The sequence below is a fragment of the Myxine glutinosa genome, chromosome 2, assembly GCF_964187855.1.
Source record: "Myxine glutinosa chromosome 2, kmMyxGlut1.1, whole genome shotgun sequence".
Classification (NCBI taxonomy): Eukaryota; Metazoa; Chordata; class Myxini; order Myxiniformes; family Myxinidae; genus Myxine; species Myxine glutinosa.
In genome coordinates, this window is record NC_136262.1 from 205,228,149 (window position 1) to 205,254,885 (window position 26,737).

Here is a 26,737-nt window from a genome sequence, read left to right on the forward strand (position 1 = left end):
TCGAACTGCATGGTTGAGTTTCTGCTCTCACAGGCATTGTCAACTGTGGGACCAGAAGGACAACAATGCAATGCACCACCACCAACATAATAAGGTCCCACAGTTGAGTGACCCAGCCAAAGGCCAGACTTGAATTCCATTGGGAATCTGTGGAAACATTTGAAGATTTCTCATCACCGACGCTCCCCAACCAACTTGACAGAGCTTCAGTAAATCTGCAAGGAGGAATGGGAGAAATTCCCCAAATTTTCTCAAAAACGGTAAATTCGATCAACTTGAAACTTTGGGAGATGGTAGACCCTTATGAGACTTAGCGCATATCATTTTGTGACATCAGCGGTCACGTGATTTGGCCACCATCGTGGATTTTTCGTAAACCCTCAAAAGGTTCTCCGAAACCACTGAACAAATCAAAGCACAATTTTAAACATGTGTTCGACTATCCATGGGACCAAAATTTTGTGAAAAAATAAGTCAACGGTCACATTGTTTGGCTACCATCTTGAATTTAAACAAAGAAATAAATAAGCTTTTCTCCAGAACTCCTCAACAGATCAGTCCGACACTTCAAATGTATAATCGATTACCCATGGGAAAAATATTTTACAATCGATAACATCGCAAGTCAAATGGTATGGTGGCCATCTTGGATTTAAGGAAACCCTTTAAACATCTCTTTCTCCAGAACTGCTGTACGGATCAATGCTAAATTTCATATATCTTACTATAATTCACCAAATGTCTGTCCGTTTGTTCAAAGGTACAGCAAAAACGGCTCAACCGATCGAAACGATATTTTGTGTGCGTAATCGTGGGATCTCCAGGAGTAAAATAGGCTATTTAGTTTTCCCAATTTCAGCTTTGGTCTCCAGTATTCTCAGGTTTGGACTCCTGCATAACATCCACGTTCGCATAACGTCCATTGTGACGATGTTCTCATTGTGACGATGTATGTGTTCACGGTAGTGGTGATGGTGTGAACGTAATTTCGTAATGTTTTTCGTTTCGTAATCCTTTAATAAACGTTTAATGTTTAATGAACGTTTAATGTTTGATGAACGTTTAATGCCCTTCAAAGTCTGGGGCCGCACGCGCGCTACACTGGACGGGCCAGCGTGTACTTTGCCCTTCGCCGTCAGGCTCGGGTAAACCGCTGAGCCCCATCCGTGATGGGGACTGGGGCTTGAGACAGTGTCCTTCATTAAAAGTGTAATAAACGCTGTCTCCATCGATCTTGCCAAGGCCGTAACAGCCGTAACGTTAATCTCTACATGAGAGAATTCCACATAGCTATTTGGGTGGTGAATACGCTAACAGATCGTTGTCTCCATCGATCTTGCCTAGGCCGTAACAGCTATCGGCTCAAAATCCTTTTAACTGTTGATTTGGTATAGTTACGCATATCGGAAATTTGGTACACGTATCGGGAGTACATACGACATAGCGATTGTGAACACTATTATCGATCACGATTCACGATCACGATCATCACGATCATAGTGTATCGATCACGATTTGAAACACGATGGAATAATATTTACCGATATGAACAGTGATGTGGCTTTTATAGAAATTCTAAAGATACTGTTTAGATTTTGATGATTTGCGTGTGATATGATTCAACGGATGTTTATATGAATCGTTTAAAATAAAAAAAACCTTCAATTTCTGAAATTTTGCCTTTTCATTTGGGCCTCCCAATTGGAGATGCGCCCATAGGGCGGGTACCATTGCTAGTATGATCAACACCCCAAATGTGGAAATGTGGAATCATTTTTCTGTAATATGACATAATCAGCCATGTGGTATGGTGGCCAAGTTGGATTTAAGAAAAAAATATTTGAAAATCGATATCTCCAGAACTGCAAAACGGATCAATCTGAAACTTCATATGTATGATCAACTACCCATGAGAAAATATTGTTGCGGATATGGGATTTGGCCTCCATCCATATCCGCTTGTAAATATTCCCCTATTTCCCCAATACCCCCCAACTATCCCCAATCCCCCATTCCCTAGTCCCATTGCCTGTAAATAACACTCTGTAGAACCGACCTTCCCCTTTTTCCCCCATTAAATGTCGTGCCCAGGTCCACCGCATCTCACGTAGACAACTTTCGGACATCTTGCTAGTTATTCTTAGTCTATGTCAGTTAAGGACTCGTTTCCATTAATTCTGACTCTTTGTTGCACCAGAATGTGATTGTATGGCACCAGTAGTGAGTTTAGGACCTCCCCATACCTCCTCCCATCTTCCCCATGAAACAACAACTACAACAACGGCGTGCGGGGAGTGTGCGTCCTCACACCGGCTCGGTTAGCCGCCATTGACCATGCGCTCCGACGGGGTTACCACGAAGGGGCTCCCTGTCAGCTCCTCGTCAAGGGCGGAGCCCGGTGGCCCCCCCGCACCCAATAAGAAGGGCGGACCGATTCCATCTGGGGCGGAGCTAACTAGCCGAGGGCGTGTCACTCCCCGCCGGATATACGCAGCCACTTACCGGACGTGACGTGAGATGCGCCCCCAGCTTGGAGAAAGAACGTCACCTTCCAGCGCTGAGAGAGAGACCTCCCGCATCTCTGGACCGGACCGGGTCGATTCTGTCCCTGAGCCAAGAGTGCACCTTGAGCCATCGACTACCCGCCTTTCCTTGCCATCAATCCCCGTGTGAGTCAGCCTTGTCCCGTTTATCTGTCGTCTGTCGGGGCTAGTATAAGACCGTGTTTAAGTGCCTATCTTCCTATGCTGTCCCTCTCATTCCTGTAATCTAACCTTCCGCCATATTATAACCTCCTCCGGAGGTCTTGAGAACCGTATCCCTGGTGTCGTGTCATTTTAATCCCAGCCGTTGTGTCCTTTTCCTTCATTGATCTAGCGTAGCGCGACTCGGCCAAGGTTCGAGTATAATCGGGTAACTTGTGCGGACACGGCGGCCATTCCGCTCGGCCCACCATAACATCAAAGTCGTGTCTGTAACAATTGGTGTCAGGAGTGTCGGATTCGGACCTGGGACTAAATTTATTAGGCCCAAATTTTGGAACACCAATTGTACCACTAGGGTAACAATTGGTGTTGGGAGGTAGAATTCGATCCGGAGCGCGTTTCCCGCGCTCGAAATTATAACGGCGAAATTCGATTGTGTTTTACCAAATATAAAAACCCGAATTTTGAAAGTCGCGCTATGGCAGACCAAGTCGGCTGGGGTCCGGTAGGAGAGAGTGAGGAGGGTCGGTCCAGGACCAAATTGAGGGACGTGAGGAGAGCGAAGCAGTGAGGGTAGCAGACGCACAAAATAGCGTCGTTGCGCCCGACGTTGCGGGCGCGCAAAATGGCGCCTCGCTGGTCACCGCGCCCGCGACCGTGGCAGCGCCCCTGGTGGATTCGAACCTTTTCCTCCTGCAAATGAGGGCCCTTATGGAACAAATGAGTGAGCGATTAGAAAACCAAATGGGGGTAATGAGGGATGAAGCGAGGGCTCAGAGTGAGCAATTGGGGGTAATGGGAAACCAAATGGCGGTAATGAGGGACGAAGCGAGGGGTACTGGTGAGAAGGTAGACAAAAATTTTGAGGGGTTAGACAATGGGATAAAAGAGGTGAGAAATGGGTTAGAGGGGTTAGAAAACAGGATGGAAGGCAAATTGAGGGACATGAGGGACCAAGCGGAAAGGGAAGTTAACCAAATGGGGCAGCAGATAGAGGGGGTCAGAATGGGGGTAGAAACCAAACTGGATGCTCACAGGGAGGAAATGGAGCAGATGAGGGTGGCATCTGGGCAGGAGATGCAAGTGATGGGAGAGGAGATCAGAAGAGGAGTGAGTGAGGAGGTCGGAGGAGTGCGCGAGGAGGTGAGGCACTGTAAGGAGCGCATGGAGAAGGAGGTGAGAAAGGGGACTGTAAAATTGCAAGGGGGCATAGAGGACCTGACGCAGGAGGTGGAACAGCTGACGGAGGGACAAAAAGGACTAACGGAGCAGGTTCAAAGGAACACTGCGGTATTAGGAGGGTTAAAGGCGACACAGAAAGAACTAAAAGATGACTTGATAGCGACGAAGAGGGAATGTCAGATGGTACGTGAGGGATTGACAACGAGGTTGGACGAGGTGATAGAGGTAATGGAGACGAAGGACCGGCAGGTGAGGACGCACATGGAAACGGTCAAGGTAGCCTTGGAGGACGAGCTTGAGGAGACGTACCGGGAAATAAAAGAGGTGAAGCAGAAATTAGAAGAAGTGGAAGAAGGGGTGAGCGAAATTAAGAAGCGACGGAGAGGGGATAAGAAAGAGATAAAAGAGGAGATAAAAGAATTGGTCCAAAGTCTGTGTTTGGATCGTGATGATGTGCTCATTAACCGGATGAGGGATTCGCAGGTGATGGAGGAGAAGCGAAGAGGAAGAGGACCTGGTGTAAGTGGTGACCAATATGGTCGTGCGTATGATGCGCCAGGGGATTTAATAAGCTTGGGGGTCGAGATAGACCCGGGTGTTCGTGAGAGGCCGTTGGTGAAGTGTGCGATAGGTCTGGTGTGCGAAAAAGGAGGTGTGCGAGAAAGTCCGACTCTGGGGTGTGTGAGGAAAAAGTGCGTGCCAAGGAGTGAGGGTGCTGGCGAGAGTGAGTCGGTCGTAGCGCGTGTGCGAGGGAGCACATGGAAGCGCGGTGTGGTAAGTGTTACAGAGGGTGTGACGGGAGAGTGTGCGCGAGAAAGGTGTGTGACGGACAGGTGCATGAGGAAAGAGTGCGCTGTCAAAGGCAAGGAAGAATGCACACCTGTGGTGAGTGTTACAGAGGGTGTAATGGGAGAGTGTGCGCGAGAAAGGTGTGTGACGGACAGGTGCATGAGGAAAGAGTGTGCTGTCGAGAGTAAGGGTGAGTGCGCGGTCAAGAATGGAGGTGAGAGTAGTGAGAGTGACAAGGAGAGTGAGTTGGTTGTGACAGGTGAGCGAGGATGTACACCTGGGATGGAAGGATGCACACCTGGAATGGTAGAGCGTGAGTGGGAATGCACGCTGGAGTTGGTGGTGAGGCACGTGGTTGGGTGTGTGAATGAGAGCACACCTGTGATTGTCACAGAGGAGGTGACCGAGGAGGGGGTGCGAAGAGGTGTGTTGGTGAGGTGTGCGACCAACGAATGTGTGCCAAAGTGTTCGGTGGTCAGGTGTGTGACCAAGGCTGTGAGTGGAATGAGGGTACCTGGGTGTGTAAGGAAAGGTACGAGGAGCATGGGCACGGCTGGATGTGTGAGCAAGGAACGGGCTGCGGGGTGTAAGCATGCAGGTGAGGCATCGACGGTAACCAGGTTAGAGGTTAGGTCGACTTTTAGCCGAATCGGGCCCTCGGTGCGTGCTGGGCCTCGCTCTGAACGGCCGCGTCCGTGCTCCACTAGGCGGAGCGGGCGGCTGGATAGAAAGGGTCGTCATGGCGACCACTTTTTGGTGAGACGTGCCGGCAGGTCGAGAGCGGGACATTGGATGGCTCCGTGCCGAGATGGTGCGTGGGATCTCGGCACGGGTAAGCCCCCTTCCCTGCACCGAGTGCCGGACGCATCCAGCCGCTGGCACAGAACAACCCGCATTCATGGCTTGGCTTTACGAAGCCGGGCTTTGGACAGGAATTGGCGCACCGAGAGGCATTAGTGAGTAGACTGGGTGATGAGGTTAGTGTTTTGGACCCAAAATTAGAAAAAAACAAAATTTGGTGATTGGCAAAGGATTGGCAGTAGTGATTGGCAGATGATGGGTAGTGATTGGCAAATTTTTAATTTGTTGAAATTTGATGTGCAAAATTGGTAGTGAGCGATGGGCCCGGTGGGTAAGGCTGGCATCCCTGCCACCCTTCCCATAGGGGGGCAAAGGAGCTATAGTTTATGGGGTGTATGGCAGTGAAAACTAGCCCGGGTGGGTTAGGTTATATTGTGTGTAGGGACCTAGAAGATGACATTAGGTAACGTTAAGTTTAGTTAGTGACTGATACCTGTAGTGGGGACGCAGGTAGATTAGTATGGATGATAATGACGTGGGAGCGCAATAGTTTAAAGGGACGACTGGGAAGCGCAAGTTTCAGAGGGGAGTAGTTAGCTGAGATGATGCCGTGTGTGTGAGGATTGAACAGGTGAGGATTGAACAGGTGTGATCGAACAGGTGTGATTGCACAGGTGTGCAACTGGACAGGTGTGTGGAGCAGTGTGTGAGTAATGAGTGTTGTGGATCAGCGCGAATGCGCTTGGGGAGAGAAGGGTGCAGGTGGCACCAGGTGTGAGAGCACAGGTGTGCAAGTAAAGGTGTGTGGAGAGAGTTGGAGTAAGTGGTACGGAGTGGTGTGCATGGTGCGAAGGTGTGGATGGGGGTAGAGTGGGCCCCTTTCACGAGTACCCGGGGCGGGTAGTGTAAGTGTTAGGTAGAGGGTATAGGTAAATTGTGGTTGGAAATTGGCATTTGTGGTGCGGTTGCAGAATGGTATTGTGGATGGGTGCATTAGTGTTGTGGAAATGGCTGGGCGTGTAGCCTGTTAGTGTGTGTAGTTGGTTGGGCACTCCACCACTGTGAGGATGTCGGCCAGGTGAGGCCGCAGGTGGGCTCTGGGAGCCGGTAGTTGTGAGTGGGTGCCTGAGGATCCCGGGTGTGGATCGGGCAGCCCAGTGCCAGAGAGGGCACCGAGTGGGGAGAGCGCCAGAGGGCCTTCCCCAGGTAGTTAGGTTAGGGTAAGGAGCAGGTAAGCTCGGAGGCAACTGCAGTGGTGGAGGTGTGCAGGTGGGTAGACCCGCTGGGAGAGGTACACGCCACAGCCCAGAAATTGTGCGAGGGCACCGGGAGATGAATCGGGGGAGTGAGACCCCAAATTGAAAAGCACCACAGTTTGGCCAATGGGAATTGGTTTTTAGAACCCATAGTGTAAGAGGGCCAATGGTTTGGCCGGAGAAAGACCCCGGGTAGTGTAAAGTTGTTAAAGTCATTTAGGAAATAGTTAGGATTGATGAACCTGTCGCACCATACGCAGCCACTTACCTGTGGTGATGATGATGACTCCACACCTGTGTTTTCTTTGTTCTGTGTGCAGGAAATGAGAATTGCTGTGTGGATTGGTGAGACGCATCACGACGTGGAGGAGACATTGGGGTGATTCCATCTCTCCCTCCTTAGGAGGGACTGATGATGAATTGGTAATGGCAAATTTTGATGTTCAGTTGGAGATGGCAAATTTTGATGAGAGTTGAAAATGGCAAATTTGATTGGTTAGGAGGGAGAGAAGACGAATTTGGTTTATGGGAGGAACGGGGAAGACAGTAGGGATGTTTGTTGATTTGTAAAGTAGATGTTTATGAGTAGTGTTGTGTTTTGTGGATACAGTAAGGGGTAAGGGAGGGGCCATGTAGGTTACCTGGTGGGGGGGGGGGGGGGAGCGTACGGTAGGAACGTACCTGTCTCACCTGGTTCCCATGTGCCCCCAGTGTGCATTACATTGAATTGCGTGCACTTTTGCGCCCTTACCACCTTACTCACTTGTCTTCTTTTGTCTCGCACCTCCGAGGATCTGGCTTTGGGGCAGAGAGAGAGAGGAGAGAGAGGTGCTGGCTCCGCAGTTGTGGGCCTGTACTTCCGCTGCTTGCTGCCTGGATCGATACACCATATGGACCGCAATTTTTGTGGCCGCCCACAATGGACCGCAGTTCTTTTGCGGTCAAGCACCACCCGTGGATGGACCTCTGGGTCAACGTGGCACCTATGCCATCCAGGTGAACCACTTTTAGTTGGCCCCCTGACGGCCACAATTAAGAAATGGACGCGGTTGGCGCCTTTCTTTATTTTTGAAGGAAGCCAGAAGGCCAAGTGCACCACACGAAGAGCAAGAGACACCTGCAGGGTTAGGGGTTGTTGTTTTTATTTTAATGAACAATGGTGACTGCACCGATTGGTGCTGGGGTGGTGCTTTTGGTGCTTGGACGGGGTGCTCTGCACATGATTAAAGGCCGTAAGGCCACAGAGCACTCGTGGGTTGGTGTATCGATGCTGGCATGCGTGCTCTCTCTATGCATAACATCTGCATGTGTTCCTCCAAAAACAGGTCCTGGATCGTAGTGTAAATATCAGCGTAGTCTTGTAAATAATGCTCCCTACCGGCTGTTTGTTTAGTTTGCGAATTCTTTCCGCGATTCGGTTATCCTGTGGGTGTGTTTCTGAGAGGAGAAGGGTGCAACGTCGCAGGGGGACATATTTACTCATTTGTGAATATTTGTAAAACTGTCGCACTCAGGGTAGAGTTAATAGTAGAGGGAACTACATCTGAGTGCCACACTAAAGTAGGTAAAAATTTATCGGGTCGGGACGCCCCGAGGGTAGAGAAGGGTGCAATGTTGCGGATATGGGATTTGGCCTCCATCCATATCCGCTTGTAAATATTCCCCTATTTCCCCAATACCCCCCAACTATCCCCAATCCCCCATTCCCTAGTCCCATTGCCTGTAAGTAACACTCTGTAGAACCGACCTTCCCCTTTTTCCCCCATTAAATGTCGTGCCCAGGTCCACCGCATCTCACGTAGACAACTTTCGGACATCTTGCTAGTTATTCTTAGTCTATGTCAGTTAAGGACTCGTTTCCATTAATTCTGACTCTTCGTTGCACCAGAATGTGATTGTATGGCACCAGTAGTGAGTTTAGGACCTCCCCATACCTCCTCCCATCTTCCCCATGAAACAACAACTACAACAACGGCGTGCGGGGAGTGTGCGTCCTCACACCGGCTCGGTTAGCCGCCATTGACCATGCGCTCCGACGGGGTTACCACGAAGGGGCTCCCTGTCAGCTCCTCGTCAAGGGCGGAGCCCGGTGGCCTCCCCGCACCCAATAAGAAGGGCGGACCGATTCCATCTGGGGCGGAGCTAACTAGCCGAGGGCGTGTCACTCCCCGCCGGATATACGCAGCCACTTACCGGACGTGACGTGAGATGCGCCCCCAGCTTGGAGAAAGAACGTCACCTTCCAGCGCTGAGAGAGAGACCTCCCGCATCTCTGGACCGGACCGGGTCGATTCTGTCCCTGAGCCAAGAGTGCACCTTGAGCCATCGACTACCCGCCTTTCCTTGCCATCAATCCCCGTGTGAGTCAGCCTTGTCCCGTTTATCTGTCGTCTGTCGGGGCTAGTATAAGACCGTGTTTAAGTGCCTATCTTCCTATGCTGTCCCTCTCATTCCTGTAATCTAACCTTCCGCCATATTATAACCTCCTCCGGAGGTCTTGAGAACCGTATCCCTGGTGTCGTGTCATTTTAATCCCAGCCGTTGTGTCCTTTTCCTTCATTGATCTAGCGTAGCGCGACTCGGCCAAGGTTCGAGTATAATCGGGTAACTTGTGCGGACACGGCGGCCATTCCGCTCGGCCCACCATAACATCAAAGTCGTGTCTGTAACAATATTTTGCCAAGTTTGACATCAACAGTCATGTGGTATGGTGGCCATCTTGGATGTAAGGAAAAATACAAAATCTACATCTCCAAAATTGCTCAACAGATCAATACAAAACTTCATACATATTCAATCAATCAATCAATTATACATGAGGATTTTATTTGGCAAAATATAACATCAGTTAGGTGGTATGGTAGCCTTCATGGATTTCAAAAATAATTTTTAAAATCTCCTTTGAAACTGCTTAACCAATCCAAAACAAACTTTACAGCCTTTACAGCCTTTTAAAATCCCTATGTTTTTGTACACCGCTCTTTTCCTATGCCATCTCCAGGCATTGCAAATCGTCATTGCTGGGCACCGAAGGGGGCTCGGCAGTGACGCACGCTGAAAGGGAGTACTCAGTTTTCACTCTGGTTGTTTGTTTTCTTGCTTTCTTGTTTTCTTGTTGTACACTGCACCTTTCCTATGCCATCTCCAGGCATTGCAAATCGTCATTGCTGGGCACCGAAGGGGGCTCGGCAGTGACGCATGCTGAAACGGAGTACTCAGTTTTCACTCTGGTTGTTTTCTTTCTTGCTTTCTTGCTTTCTTGTTTTCTTGTTTTCTTGTTTGTTTGTCCGGACGATATCTCAGCCATCCTTTGAGCTTGGAAGCTGAAATTTCGGCACAGTAGTGAGCAAGTCCTTTGTCAAAAACGATATTTTTTGTTTTTTGATTAATCAATTAATTGAGGAGTTATTTAATTATTAGCGATTAATTAAGTACTTATTTAATTAATTCAATTTCCTTTCTCATTAACTCAGGCACCTTTTGAGTTAGGAAGCTGATATTTGGACATGCCAATGACCAGGTGATTTGGCTGCAAAGGCTATTTTTGATTTATTAATTAATCAATCAATTAATCGATTAATTATTTAATGATTCAATTAATGACTAATTTTTTTTTTTTTTTAAGTTACAGATTCTGATGAAATGGTGGTGGTTTATGTGTTCTCTGACCGAATTGATTAATAATTTAATTTTTTTATGATTATTATTTATTTATTTTCATAATTAATCATTTATTTATTTTCTTTCTCATTTGGCCAATATCTCAGGCACCTTTTGAGCTCGGAAGCTAATATTTGGACATGAGTGACCAAGTGATGTGGCTATCAAGGATATTTTTGATTTATTGATTAATCAATTAATCAATTAATCGATTAATTATTTAATTATTCGATTCATTACTAAATTTTTTTTTTTTTTTTTTAAGTTACAGATTCTGATGAAATGGTGGTGGTTTATGTGTTCTGTGACCGAATTGATTAATAATTTAATTTTTTAATGATTATTATTTATTTATTTTCATTATTAATCATTTATTTATTTTCTTTCTCATTTGGCCAATATCTCAGGCACCTTTTGAGCTGGGAAGCTAATATTTGGACATGACAGTGACCAAGTGATGTGGCTATCAAGGATATTTTTGATTTATTGATTAATCAATTAATCAATTAATCGATTAATTATTTAATTATTCGATTAATTACTAAAAAAAAAAAAAATCAGTTACAGATTCTGATGAAATGGTGGTGCAAGGTGCCCCGGCAATGCCACGCTGTAGGATATTTAATTATTTGGCATGGGGGCAGTGTACTTTCAATGTATCTGTACTTGTTATTTTTATTATTATTACTTGCAAGTTGCCAAAATAAAAGAACTCGGCAGGCAAAAGGGAATATGAAAAGGACATAGCCAATAATATTAAACATACCAGCAAGACATTGTGTAAGTATCTAAGGGGTAAGGAAAGGGTGAAGAGGAGTGTGGGCCCATTGAGGAATAGCTCAGGCAAATATGTGGATGTTGAGGGTGAGATGGCAGCCTTATTAAATACTGTATATTATTTGCTTCCACATTTAGACAGGAACAGTCAGGGGAACCTCCAGTTGTAGAGAGTATTTTAGAAGAGACTAGCAAGTTTCCCGTGCCGGCATGGGATTATAAACGAGGTAGGAATGTCGATAGCAAAAATGCAAATGGTGTCTTCTGTCATCGAGCCGGCAAGTTGGAAGCAACAATCCTCATTCATTGCCACATCTCATACAATTTAAATGCTCTAATGGCAGCGAGGTGCTCCATTTGAAACTGTTTTTGATATATGTAACTTTTTGATGCCTAGGGTCCATAATGAAAAAAAGTTTCCAGTTTTTCCTTCATCTCCAGTATTGGTGTATACAGATGTTTCCCCAGATGTTTCCCCTCCCCTTCTGTACTGTTCCCTTTGTCCTGTTGGGCCTTGATCCGTTCAGTGTTCTTGCTCTTCCACGAGCCTTGACTCTGTATACAAAATATATACTTTGTATGATCTGGTTACTTTCTCTTCTCTTACTTGATCAATATATTTGTAGTAAGTACATCAAGAGGAAATCAAACTTTGATGACAGAGGCTGGAGTCAGGATTAGAGGAAGAGGTTTCCACAACCTGAGGTATCATGATGATACCACTCTATTGACATAAAGTGAAGAGGACTTGATGAAAAAGGAAAGTGAAAAGGCTGGTCTTTATTTAAATCTAAAAAAACTAAAATCTTGTCAACTGAAAAGATTGACATGTTCATATTGGGAAATGGCACCTGGAAATATTGGGAAGTTTCCTCTTCCTGGGTTTTAATATTGAAGTGAGTTGAGATATTCATAGACGTGTGGAGAAGATATTTATAAACGTTGAATTGGAGAGAACAGCAAAATGAAGTATTTTATCAATTATTATCATTGTTAATTGATTATTATCAATGGGATCAATAGGAAAAAGTGGGAGGAGCTGAGGGGGGTGGGGGTAAGCGGGGAGGGGAAACAAATACTTTAACTTATTTATTTTAAATCAATTTTTTTACATTTAAACAATTCAATTAAAAGTGGACTCAAGGCTTGTGGCCTTTAAATCCCCACAGTTAACCAACGTTTGCAAAGACATTCTGCAAGCTTGTCCAGGAGAGCATAAATGCAAACAGTGTGCATGCCACAAAATAAAGTTAAACTCTCTTTCTACTTTGGGAGAAAAATTCTGTATAATAATAATAATAATAATAATAATAATAATAATAATAATAATAACAACAATAATAAAGAGTCTTCAAAGCAAATTTCCTTTAAAATATGGAGAAAGAAAATACAAATTAGTTTCCATTGCCAGACAATGTGTAAATTTGAACCATTTGAGAGAATTGCCAAAGTTACAGAAACAACTCGGACCTCACAGCCATCTGACTTATCAGCAATCAATATTCAAAACTTTTTTCTCTCTTTTTTTTTCTCGCCTGCAAGCATTATGGCGAAAAGCCGTCATAATAACAAATGTGTCAGATGTACGACGACTATGGGAGAAATAAGACGTCCAGATGCAAGGCGACTTTGTCCATATATCAAGAGGAATTCTCACCATTAGAACACTATATTAAAAGCGTGCGGCAGTAAAAAAAGAAAGAAAAAAAAAGGGAATTTAATAGTTGGAAAATGGGATCCACACACATGGCTCCATATCAGCGAAACAAAAATTCCAACATAACAACCCTGGCAAAGAAACATAGCCACTGGTGCAATTATTTTACAGATAAACTTGCCATCACAAACACCTTGCGCAAGGGTAACTTTTAGAAAACTATAATTGCCTGCCGCTCTTCAGGATGTAACATTGCTGACAAGTACTCATTATGAGGCTCAGGGGAAGTGTGGGAGTGTGACCTCCATTTCTTGGACACACTAAAAGAACTTTCCTTAAATGATCTACCTCTCTGTGCAGACTAAGGATTTAAGACACCTTTCCACCTGACCTTGCATGTCATAACCTTGCATGTCATAAATGGGCAAGGAAATTGTTTTGGCTAAATGAGTTGTTTCTCCTCGGCCTGATGCAGCGACAAGGACATCGATTACAGCTGCATGCAATATGAGGCCAGGACTTCAAAAAAAAGAAGAAGTCATCTCATGCGGGAGAGAAACTTTGTAAATGCGCGATATAATAACCAGCGGAGCCGAGTTGCATGCCCTCTCTGTAGCCCTGAGCTTTCAGCATTGCATTAGGGTTGTCATTTATCTTAAGACTGCTATCAAGACATCCCATAACTTCTAAGAGGATGTGGCCTTTGCTTTGTCTGGGATTGTAAATTAAAATCAATTTGCCAGCCCCGGGTGACATTATCCAGACAAGGACACATGTGGCCATTCCACAAACTGCTCTTCCATTAAGTCCAAATATATCAATGTGTGAATGACAAATAAGTTGTGCAGTTTCAAGGAGATACAAAGTTGTTTTAATTAACAGAAAAATTATATCCATGCAGGGAGTGTGGGAGCTGGGGGTGGTGATGTGGAGTACATCAAAGCGTACTCAAATAAGAAGTTACTTATCCTGCCATTTCATATAGCTGGCCTGCTCGGGGTCAAATCAGACAGCCAGGGGTCACCGCAGTGCCAGGTCAGTGTCGAGCTATATTTTAAACACAGATCACTTTTGTCTCTGAGTTTAAGATGTCTGATGTATGCCGGAAACACTATGAAGTCATAAAATCACGAGTTACAGATGCGTTCGTTTTGTAACGTTGTGCAAAACCTTCCCAAAAAAACATACCTTGGCAATAAATTCAAGCTGGGGAAAAAAAACTCCTTTAGGGAATGCTGTTCAGCTTTCCTAATACTCAATGGGAATTATCTTTCTCGAAGAGTGGGGCCAAAAAAGGTAAGTCATCTTTAAAAAAGTTTTTTTTAATGCTTATCATATCTCCTGTATCGAAGACCCTCCAGGCCTTGCAGTACTCGAGTCAGACACAGGAGGAATTGCATTTTTTAACCACTCGTCTCGTGTCATGGACCTGTATGAAAACCATTGAGTGACCGTAAGTGTCTGATTCGTGACAAGCGCTGTATTGCCAATAAAATTCATGTAAAATATCACATCAATGTGAAGCTTCACTCGACGGAAGTACCTCTTTGTCTGTAACTCCATTGGCTACCGATTTGCCTTGCTCAAAGTCTTCAAGAAGTTGCAGAGCTTCATGAAGTCTTCTCTGCATTCCAGATGAAAAGACAAGCAGGACAGTGCATGTTATTGATTAATACAAACACAAATGTGTTGTATAAGAGGTGAAGGTGAGCAAAGATGGAGTGGGTGGCTTTGGGTTTGGTTGGAAATAGGGACCATCACTTTTCACCAGAAAGAGTGATTTAAACATGAAAAATATGATAGGAGGTCAACAATTCAAACAACCAATGAAAAGAAATTAACATCACATTGTATTTAGCTCAAAAGACATGAACAACATTGATTTCTGGTTGGCATTTTGTTATTGATGGGCCTTCTCTTTTAAACTGCTGTCCCTGTGATGGTCATTAGCATTATCCCTCGGCGAAATTTACGTAGATATGTTATCTTCCATAATATGGACAACCCTCTGCTCAAAGAGGCACGCTAATGCAGTGATTTTAATTGTAAAATGTCCTCTCCTGTTGCTCTCACCAACAAACCACTATGCCCAAGCCATGGCAGACATGGTTTCCAAGTGTGAAGTTGAATTTCAAGCTTGCAATTGCAAATATAAACATAGGGGCAATACCCCTGGCGCTCACCTGGTAGAATAAACAGTATACTGCACTGAATAAAGGTATTTTAAACCAATTTCAATGGTTGTTAAAGACCTGTTGGCATGCAGAATCATACTAACATAATCATAAGACTTTAAGCAAACAAACAAAAAAATACCTATTTTGGGGGGCAACCCCTTATACCTCCTCAGACCCCAATTTTTCTAATGACTTGAACAAACATTGGTACATCACGGGTGATGAAGGTTGTGGTGAAGTTTCATCGAAATTGCATGTGTAGTTTCTGAGAAGAAAGCAAATACATATTTTGGGGTGCAATCTCCCCATAGACCCCGAAAGGGGCAGATTTTTTTTAATGCCGTGAACAAACTTTAGTCACAACGCAACAAAAATAATTTGTGCCAAGTTTGGTCACAATCCCTTCAGCGGTTTCGGAGAAGACGTTGCAAGTGTTTACTGACTGACGGATTGAAATATCAATTTATGATTGGAATGACGTTTGGAATGGAGTGAATACAATTACGATTTTGAATTAGGAATTGATTTCACCCAACCGTACGGAACTACTTCACATCCAGATTTAAATATTTGTGTATGTCACGAATGTGTGTAAAAGTTTATTACTTGCAAAATCGAAGATTTTTCAAGTATATTGTTCGGTTGCGTTTGTTATTCTGTCCGTTTGTTCCTTGTCAAAAAAAAAAATAATTCTGCAAGTATGTTGATCACTCCGGTTTGTGTGTGTGTTTGTTACTTCGCAAAAAAAAACAAAAAAAAATTGTTTGCAAGCATGTTGATCACTGGTTTGTGTGTTTGTGTGTGTGTGTGTGTGTGTGTGTGTGTGTGTGTGTGTGTGTGTGTGTGTGTGTGTGTGTGTGTTTGTTTGTTTGTTGGTTTGTGTGTTTGTCTGTCTGCTCAATTTTACTTGCCTACAGGTCACAGTTTTTAACCAATCTTCACGAAACTTCACCAAATGGTAGATTTTGTGGTCCGACAAAATCATATATATTGTTGAGGTCAAAAGGTCAACATAGGCCAAAGGTCAACCACTTTTTTTCAAATTTCTAAAATCCTCAAATTTCATCCGATTGACTTGAAATTTGATTAGGATTAACATATCGGCGAACTGAATTCAACCAACAACTATTTTTCAGACCAACATAGGTCACAAGGTCAACATAGGCCAAAGGGCAACCACTTTTTTCGAATTTTTAAAATTCTCAATTTTCAACTGATTGACTTGAAGATTTAATGGGATTTACATATCAGTTAACCGAATTCAACCAACAACTATTTTTCAGACCAACATAGGTCACAAGGTCAACATAGGCCAAAGGTCAACCACTTTTTTGAAATTTCTAAAATTCTCAATTTTCATCCGATTGACTTGAAATTTGAATTGGATTTTCATATCAGCTAAATTAATTCAACCACCAATTATTTGTGAGGTTAAAAGGATGCTCTACTGAGTGCCATTCTACTTTGTTCTGTTTTTCCAAGTGTCGCTTTATGAGTGATTTTTCATTTGTCTGTCTGTCTGTTTGTTTGTCACCGGCCTACAGGTCACAATTCTAAACCGATCACCATGAAACTTCACCAAGTTGTAGAGGTCGTCCCAATTGAGAAGCCTATTGATTTTGAGGTCAAAAGTCATCTCGAGGTCAAATTTGTAAAATCGCCATTTTTAATCCGATTGACTTGAAAATTGAACAGCATTTGTATATCGAGTCAGTAAATTGGAAAACCAACTATTTTTGAGGTCAAAAGGTCAACTCTAGGTCAAACTTTATCTTAAAAAAAATTCACTTTTCATCCTGTTGACCTGAGCTTTGATCAAGATTGTCAATTTTGATCTTGATGAAATGGACAATTTGCTGGATCAATTGCAACCTTTTTTTCGGGGGAGGGGGTGGATTTTGCAAGTATCGTGCTTTGCATGACGTCTTTTTTTAAATATTAATGCTACTTAATTTGTGATTGGAGTTATGCTGTTTGGAATGAAAATAGAGATATTGAGTTCAAGTGAATGCCGAAATACCGTGACGGTTTCTACTTTCTAAGCGTGACATTTGTGGATCGCCATATGCAGATATGCAGGGGGGTTGGAGGGGAATATGCAGATTAGCCTTTTACAGGGTATGGAACCATTCAAACGGGTACGTTTTTTGTGGAAGTCCTTCACGAACGTGCTTTCCATGCTTGATGTTTGACTGAAGGTGCCACAGGAATGTGGAATTTATTGGTTCCATGGTTTCCCATTTATCGTTTTTTTTAACCTAAGTCTTTCACGAACCTGCTGTCCATGTATTGCATGTGGTGCTGAGGTGTTTTGAATCATGTGGTGGTTGAGGTGTTTTGAATTACATGGTGCAGAGTTGTTTTAAATTATGTGGTGGTGAGGTGTTTTAAATTACGTGGTGGTGAGGTGTTTTGAATTACGTGGTGGTGAGGTGTTTTGAATTACGTGGTGGTGAGGTGTTTTGAATTATGTGGTGGTGAGGTGTTTTAAATTACGTGGTGGTGAGGTGTTTTGAATTAGGTGGTGGTGAGGTGTTTGAAATATGTGGTGGTGAGGTGTTTTAAATTACGTGGTGGTGAGGTATTTTGAATTACATGGTGGTGAGGTGTTTTGAATTATGTGGTGGTGAGGTGTTTTGAATTAGGTGGTGGTGGTGAGTTGTTTTGAATTACGTGATGGTGAGGTGTTTTGAATTACGTGGTGGTGAGGTGTTTTGAATTACGTGGTGGTGAGGTGTTTTGAATTACGTGGTGGTGAGGTGTTTTGAATTACGTGGTGCTGAAGTGTTTTGAATTTTGTGGTGGTGACGTGTTTTGAATTACGTGGTGGTGAGGTGTTTTGAATTACGTGGTGGTGAGGTGTTTTAAATTATGTGGTGGTGAGGTGTTTTAAATTACGTGGTGGTGAGGTGTTTTGAATTTCGTGGTGGTGACGTGTTTTGAATTACGTGGTGGTGAGGTGTTTTGAATTACGTGGTGGTGAGGTGTTTTTAATTACTTGGTGGTGATGTGTTTTGAATTACGTGGTGGTGAGGTGTTTTAAATTACGTGGTGGTGAGGTGTTTTAAATTACGTGGCTGTGAGGTGTTTTAAATTACGTGGTGGTGAGGTGTTTTAAATTACATGGTGGTGAGGTGTTTTTAATTATGTGGTAGTGAGGTGTTTTGAATTACGTGGTGGTGAGGTGTTTTTAATTAATTGGTGGTGATGTGTTTTGAATTACGTGGTGGTGAGGTGTTTTAAATTACGTGGTGGTGAGGTGTTTTAAATTACGTGGTGGTGAGGTGTTTTAAATTACATGGTGGTGAGGTGTTTTGAATTACGTGGTGGTGAGGTGTTTTAAATTACGTGGCTGTGAGGTGTTTTAAATTACGTGGTGGTGAGGTGTTTTAAATTACATGGTGGTGAGGTTTTGAATTATGTGGTAGTGAGGTGTTTTGAATTACGTGGTGGTGAGGTGTTTTTAATTACTTGGTGGTGATGTGTTTTGAATTACGTGGTGGTGAGGTGTTTTAAATTACGTGGTGGTGAGGTGTTTTAAATTACGTGGTGGTGAGGTGTTTTAAATTACGTGGTGGTGAGGTGTTTTGAATTACGTGGTGGTGAGGTGTTTTGAATTACGTGGTGGTGAGGTGTTTTTAATTACTTGGTAGTGAGGTGTTTTGAATTACGTGGTGGTGAGGTGTTTTAAATTACGTGGTGGTGAGGTGTTTTAAATTACGTGGTGGTGAGGTGTTTTAAATTACGTGGTGGTGAGGTGTTTTGAATTACGTGGTGGTGAGGTGTTTTGAATTACGTGGTGGTGAGGTGTTTTAAATTACGTGGTGGTTAAATTACGTGGGGGTTACGTTAAATTACGTAATTAATTAAATTACGTGGTGTTTTGAATTACGTGGTGGTGAGGTGTAATCATCCCATATTTCCATTCTGCACCTTCCCCGACTGTATGTATGTGCTGAGGGGTTCTTTTTTGAATTTTTTATATATTTTTTTCAACCTGCATTGCTTATAAAAAAGTAATATCACGAACAATACAAATAAATTTGTGGAAAATAATTGTTTGTATTATGATTGGTGTAAATAATGAGAACACAGCAACTCAGGTACATTCATTATCCTCAGCTTAAACTACCCCTTTCCCTCTGTAACGACGCGTGGTGAGCCGAGCCAAGCTAGTGTATATAACTATATATATATATTATAAAACTCCATAAAGTCTGAATGCTCTTCTAGAAAGGTCAAAGCTTCAACCCTAGTTCTGCATCCACACATGATATGTGCACATTTGTTGCCGATACATATAATGATTATATAAGAATCCATTTCTACTCGTGCTCAGACACCGCTTGTGCAAAGAGATAGAATGTAGAAAAGAATGTTCGATTTCACCGACAAACTTCCAAACACGTTTGCCACAGACATTGTTTTGAAGCCCCATGCCTCCTCAAGTCCTTGCCAATGCATGCAGGTCCAATGTTCAATTAGCAAAAGCAGCAATATGCTAAGTTGTTGAATGAAATACTGGTCATAATTGTTGAAACGTATGGTTTCGTCATCTTAGCTTAATTACCGGGATGGTATTGAGAATCATTGTGCAAGGCCAGAGCCTTTCTCACCTTGCCAGCCTCAGTAAGCGATCTTGGCAGTTTTTCGTCTTCTTGCACAAATTCTGCTTTGAAGTTCTTTATAATATGATTGTTTCTATAGGGTAAACACGATCACATCTGGAGGAAGGAATGTGTGGGAAAAAGATGGCCCGTATTCTTCCGTGCACTAAAACTGCTAAATCCCATTTGCAGGGGAGGGTAAGACGAGAGGAGAGGAGAGTGCGTGCACTCCGACACATTCTGGAGTGTTCTGCGAATCCCAATTAGCATGAATTGAACTATTCTCGCTCTCATCCTTCAAGGTAAGTGTGCCTCGCCTCCTACTGGGTATGAATACACCAAATTAATTAGCTCTTTTTCGGACAATTTCTTTTTTGTTTCAATACTTATACAAAAATGACTGGTGTTGGCTTAGCGGTTAGGGTGCCGGCTTGGGAACCTAGGATCCCGGGTTCGAATCCGAGTCGATCGCTGAATTAACACCAGGGGGGTTGACCCAACCTGTCATCCTTCTGAGGTCGGCAAATTGAGTAACAGTTAATTGGTAATTCCCTGTGTGTCGCAAGAGGTGACCAACAGGGTTGGCGGCAGGTAGGGCATCCGGCCATAAAACATTGCTTCAAAAAGGGGACCAAGGTGCCCGGAAAAGGCCAACCCCTGCTCTGCGGGTGGGGTGGGGGGGGGGGGGGAGAAATGGCCTCTAAATGTGGTCCATTCATTCACTTATACAAAATGCGTTTGCAGGCCAGGTCATCACAGCCTTTTTTTGTTTCAACCTTTATGCCTCCCTGTCATCACCCTCCTCTTCTGATCACTATCTGCCACACTGGACATGCAGTCAAAGGGCCTCCCGACTCTCCAGATCGTCAACGACCCCAAATAGATTTAGGAGAGCAAGAGAGCCCATTTCTCAAAAGGCTAAACACTCTTTAGCAGAGCAACTCTCCTGGTATCAAGAGCTATCTCAAATTCCAGCCGCAGGTGATATTTTTCAGCTGGGCTTCCGCGTCTTCTGGGCAACGGACCTCTGGAAGCCACGTGGCACGTTGAGGCCAATTTCAAATCCCACTGTGTTGATGGAAACTAGAAGAGGAACCAAGGCAAGACCGTCTGTAAGCCATTTACAGGCGGACGGTTTATGGAACCGATGCAAAAAATAATAATAATAAAAACTCCATAATTAAGGAGCAGACTCGAGGGTCAATTCATCAAAACATGCAGCTTCAAACAAATTAGTCGTTTAAACTTTAAATTAATAATGTGTCAAACAACAAATGATATTTCGCACTTCAGGCGAAATGCATTATCAGACAAACTGAAATCATAAGGAATAGCTGAGTAAGGAGATAATAAATGTAAGGATGGATTTCACACATTTTATATTTGATCCATTTAATTCATTGTATCCAAAGATAATTTGACTTTTAAAAAACTGTGCAATGTGAAATATCACATAATCATCCACCTCTGTTTTGCAATTTTTACCTTTCTTTAGCAGTGATAATGAGCAATTAGCCACACCATATTCTCACTTTAGTATAAACTCTGTAATTTATTCTACACGACTGTCAATACGCAATCTCCCGACGATTTTTCCCTATTTGTAAATGAGGTTTATGCATACCATCAAGATTTTACTAAACCATCTTGGTACCGCACAGGTACGGGAAATCAAAACGGTAGAAAAGCTGAGGGATGGAAAGCTTTTGACGTCATAATGGGAAATATGACGCGCTTGGGGATTTTAAAACGGTACGGAGAGATGACGTGAGATATGGGCAAGGGGGAAAAGGAAAGGGTTGGTGAGGTTGGCATGGGCAAGGGAGTAAGGAAAGGGTTTAATGCGGGATTTAAGGAAACTGGACCGCAACGCATTGAAGCACAAAAATCCCAGAGTCCTCAATCGCAATCCTTAGGTGAAGCAGCACTCAAAAAAAAAAAATGCCTGGGCGTACGCTCACGAAAGACAACATCAGGGACAAAGGAAGGGCGAAAAGGAAATTCTGTCTGCACCAAGCACAATGACATTTGAAGGCCACAAATAGCACTACAAGTTCGCTCTGCAGAGTAATACATCAGAGAATGATCAGCTGGTGCAGCCATGGGAGTAGGGAGAGAATTCCACCTTAAAAGTTGCAAATTGAGTTTTTCCATCCAAATCCCTTTCCGCATTTAGCCGAAACTATGCAAAATCGCGTGTCGCTCATTCGCCTGGACCATTTATAGCTCTCGAAGGTGCATGGCCGGTCGAAGGGCTCCCTTTTCTCAATGCGCGTTTGCTACGAAAGGCGGAGGTCGAATCGGGGCATCGACATCCCCGGTGCAAGTCGGCGGCAAGACAGGAAGTCCCTGTAGCCCGTCGCCATTCCCGGTGTAGTCAAGATGCCTGGTGCCCTGGGAGCCGGGCGTTAGCTGAGACGGCTAAGGCAATCTGTATGCTTACAATGCCACACTCACACCCCCTGCCCACGTGCACAAGGACTCCAGAGTGTTGGCAAGCAACACTTCATGTGCCTATAGGACACCATTTAGCATAATGCATACAAGCCCACCTAGAAGGTGCTATAAATCTCTGTTGGCCATCATGTTATGTTTAGGTTCACCGTGAGCTTCCTCCAGAGTAAAACTTGCAGCTACGTCCTGTATATGGCAAAAAAATGTTAACCCCATCGCCTCCATCTTTTCCAAACTATGATTGGTTTATGCCGATAGAATTCAGATGTCCAAAATTGTTTCCCACTTTTACCATGCCATCAGTCGCACCATCTCATTGAGCCAGTCTGGGTTTTGAAGGACGAAGTGGAACCACTTTTAGAGGCCTTTTCCCCGCAGAGCAGGGGTTGTCCTTTTTTGGGCACCGTAGTCCCCTTTTTGAAGCAATGTTTTACGGTCCAGATGCCCCACCTGCCGCCAACCCTGTTGGGCGACTCTTGCGACACACAGGGAATTACCAGTGAACTGGTACTCCATTTGCCGACCTCAGAAGGATGACAGGTTGAGTCAACCCCCCTGGCGTTAATTCAGCGATCGACCGGGATTTCGAACCCAGGATCCTAGGATCCCGAGCCGGCACCCTAAACGCTAAGCCAACACCAGGCTAATGAAGGACGAAGTGGGCCTGATGATAAACCCGACTACAAATGGAAGAGAAAAAAAACAGAAAAATACCTGACACCTTAAAACGCAAACAATTATACGGTATCCTAATGGGAGAAAAAAGGGAAACTGTTAAAAACTGTTTTAAAATGTTTTTGGAGCCAGTAACAGACTAGTGTAGCCGATAATCCGAAGCAAAACTACACAGAAGGGAGTGAATGACCCTCGATTAACCACCCATTATTATCAAGTCTACATATCGGTGGTGGCAAAAAAAAAATTCCTTCGTATACACAGAGGTCACCTTTATGCCAACAGTACATTCCTTGTGTATTCGATGGCAAAGCATCAAAAGTGGAAGCGAAAGAGAGAGAGAGAGAGAGATGGCGAAACCGTTTTGTGACAACTGGGTTAAACGACTTATTGATGGCACTTAACAAGTGAAGCTAATAACATAATTAGTCTCTGTAATAAATCGCACAGCAAGTTATTGCAATTAAAATTTATATGACCTTGCAAGACTTATGGAAATCTCGTAGGCTTGTTATCAACAGCTTAAAGGGTTGGAATTGGTGCGACTGCTAGGCAACACGTAACCGCTCAGTGTGCTTGTCTGCGATTTGCCGCATCTGGATGTGTGATTTTAGAGACGTTATGTGTGCGTATCATTCTGATTCTGATGTGCCATCCTGAAGCAGTTTATTGGCAAGGGTTATACTGAGTGGTTTGCCGGGCTAGACAATGTGCGATGGCACACACGTTGATGAATCGTCCTGCTTGTGAGACATCTTGATGGCAGCTTATATCTGGGCTGAGATAGGAACCCAGGCTAGACGGCTTAGAGGTGAGTGAGCATAGGTCTAGGCCATCCTGCCAGCTTTTATGTATGGCAAGCATGCATAATATGCAAACACAACATAAACTTATCTTGAATTTTTAAATCTTAAACACTGAGGAGCATCAGGACACCGATAAGAAGTCGTCAAGATTTCCGTGCCTGAAAAACAGCCATGTAAAGGTCACTGTATTCTACCAACTCCTCTCCGGCCTTGCACCCCCAGCTCTCTCTGGGCTCTGTCCCCCAAATATTCCTACAGGTCGCACAAGATCTGCCAGCAACCCTCTGATGGTTAAACTGTGAAAATCAAGACTCTCTGCTCACCTTTACTCCTTTTTTCTCCCGCCTCTGGAACAAACTCCCCCACGCCCTTCAATCCCACTCCTCCCTCCAGGTCTTCAAAACAGCTGTTCACCACCATCTCTTATCTTCCCCAATCCAAAACCTTGATCATTTCCACCTCCATTAATCCACCCTAGATCCACTTTTTTGAAATTCTGACTTCTTTCCTGGAAGTCCTAGCAGTGTCCATGTGTTTTAAATTTTTTACCTCTTTCCACCCCCCCCCCCCTTCCCATGCCCCCCTTCCCATGCCTCCGCCTCCCAAGCCCTCTCCCTCTCACAGATCTCCCGATGTCCCTGCTCTCCATCTTGTCTCCCGCTCCCTTTGTCATATGTTTTATGTTTTATGTGTCATTTTGTCTTTTTGTGACCAATGTTAGATCTTACACAAGCCTCGATCTTGTATACAAAAAAAATAAAAAAAATAAAAAACTAGCTTAGGGCAGAAATCGAATGCTGTACATTATGGCAGCAATTTGGGCATTTTGCCAGCACACAATGGTGAAGGCCTACTCTTGCTGAAGACATTGTGGGATCTTTAATGTCTGCACATGAATACTATGGAAAATGGGAAATACATCAAAAATAGTAGATTTCCATGAAATTTTTCCATGAAACATGATTTCCATGAAACATGATTCCATGATTCATGACATGACAAGAAATGAATGATCATGACATGATTCCATGAAACATGATTTCCATGAAACATGAAAAAAATAGTAGATTTAAAATAGTAGTAGAAATAGAATTAAAATAGTAGATTAGTATAAAAATCGTAGAAAAAAAATAGAAAAATAGTAAAAATAGTAGAAAAATAGATAGAAAAATAGTAGAATAGGAAATAGATTTCAAGATCCCTCTAAAGATTGATGCAGCACCGTGATTAACAGAGGACAATCCTCTCGAGATTTGAACCCAGACTATACACCTCAAAGGTTTCTATGCATCCCTTGTGCCATCCTAATATATAATGTATCAAAATCTCCATAAAGTAGTGTGGAATATTTCTATTCAAGGATGTGAATTATAGGGAGGGTGAGATCCATGTTTCAAAGAAGATCAACCAATAACCTCTGTATACAAAATCTAGGCTCCTGGAAGAGCGGGAGCGATTGAGGGTAAAATAGCAACGTATTGATAGTGCGGCCACAGGTGGTCATGATGAGCAAGAGAAAGATTGATTGGCAACAGAGGAGAGACAGACATAGAGAAGGGAAGCAGTAAACTGCAAGGGTTGGGTTAGTTTGAGTTAATGAACGTGGAAAATATTACAGGTAAACATAGGGGGGGGGGGGTGGAGGTAACATGAAAAGGTGGTGCAGCAATTTATTGAAGCCTTGGCTGGAGGAATGGGGTTGAAAAGTCCTCTGAAGGCAGTTCCACAAATGGGGAAAAGAGGAACAAAAGTCTGGATTTGTGAATTGAACCAGGAGGTGTATATAGGAAGTACTCCGCATCTTGGAGGAGCTGTGGAGGATTGAAGGGTTGAGGGAGCCAAATGAGCTAGACTGGAGCGGAGGCGAAAAAGCAGAGCTCATCAACATGGCTGCGATGTGAGAGCAACATGCCTCGTCATGGGAGACGCCATTAATGTTGAACTCAAACTCAATGTTGAACTCAATGTTGAACGCCATTAATGTTCCCCCTTCACATGCCTCCCCCCCTTCACATGCCTCCCCCCCTTCACATGCCTCCCCCCCAAAGCCCTCTCCCTCCCACAGATCTCTCCATGTCTCCATGTCTCTCGGTCCCTGCTCTCAAATGTTGTGTTTGTGTCCTTCCCCCTCTCTCCCCATCTTGTCTACCGCTCCCGATGTTATTTGTTTTATGTGTCTGTTTGTCTTTCTGTGTGATTAATGTTCGCTCTTTCACGAGCCTCGATCTTGTATACAAAAAAAAAAAAAAAAAAAAAAAAAAAAAAAAAAACTTCACAAAGTACTTTTTCATACTTTCAGCTGGCCATGACTACGGTGCCATGTGGTGCTATCTATTCCCAATGGGGAGTAAGCATCACGTGACTGAAAAAAGCAGAAGATGAGCTTTAATATCGTTTACCTTATGTGGGTGGCGCAACATCATCACCTTATGTGGGTGGCGCAACATCATCACCTTATGTGAGTGAAGCAACACAAACGATGTCGACGTTAAATCAAGGCACCTTTAATGTTTTAAATAAATATTCCGAACACATGCACAATCTATTTCAATGTCCAAGCAGCAGATACAAATAGAGAACCACACAACCATTAAAAACAAAACTCTCCACTATCAGGACGGAGAATTACAAGAGCAAGCAGAACATGAAACAGAGGATATTGAAAAAGCCCATCAACAGGGGTGAATGGAGAGGTCTAATTCTGTCCTATTTACATTGTGTCCTGTTTGAATGTGATTATAATGGAGAGGGGGGGCTTTCATTTGAATATGGGTGGGGGAGTTATATTAGAAAGGGGGGTGGGTACGTTCTAGAATAGAGAGGGCAGGGAGGCTGTTTGAATGGTGATAGGGATAGTCGGGTTTGGTGAGTGGGAAATGGGGCTGGGGAGGGTTCTAGCTTGAAAGAAAGTGTGGGGGTCTTGTTTGAGTGGGGGTGGGGAGTCCTGTTTGAGTGGGGAGTCTTGTTTAAGTGCAGGTGGGGAGTCCTGTTTGAGTGGGGAGTCTTGTTTAAGTGCAGGTGGGCAGTCCTGTTTGAGTGGGGAGTTTGGAGTCTTGTTTAAGTGGGGGTGGGGAGTCCTGTTTGAGTGAGGAGTCTTGTTTAAGTGGGGGTGGGGAGTCCTGTTTGAGTGAGGAGTCTTGTATAAGTGCAGGTGGGGAGTCCTGTTTGAGTGGGGAGTTTGGAGTCTTGTT

At 43.9% G+C, this 26,737-nt stretch overlaps 1 protein-coding gene across 3 annotated transcripts in view; it reads right to left on the reverse strand.

Annotated features, from left to right (window-relative positions):
* The window catches only part of SFXN5 (sideroflexin 5), a 548,869-nt gene that overhangs the window by 450,589 nt on the left and 71,543 nt on the right, over window positions 1-26,737 (reverse strand). For 2 of the 3 annotated variants that reach the window (XR_013622453.1, XM_068106421.2), the window contains exon 3: window positions 14,371-14,451. The exons of the other annotated variant lie outside the window; for it this stretch is intronic. Coding sequence is in view for 1 of the 2 variants with exons in the window: in XM_068106421.2 (XP_067962522.2) it covers window positions 14,371-14,451 (81 nt within the window). In the remaining variant the exon portion in view is untranslated. The remainder of the gene's footprint in view (window positions 1-14,370; window positions 14,452-26,737) is intronic. 3 annotated transcript variants of the gene reach the window in all.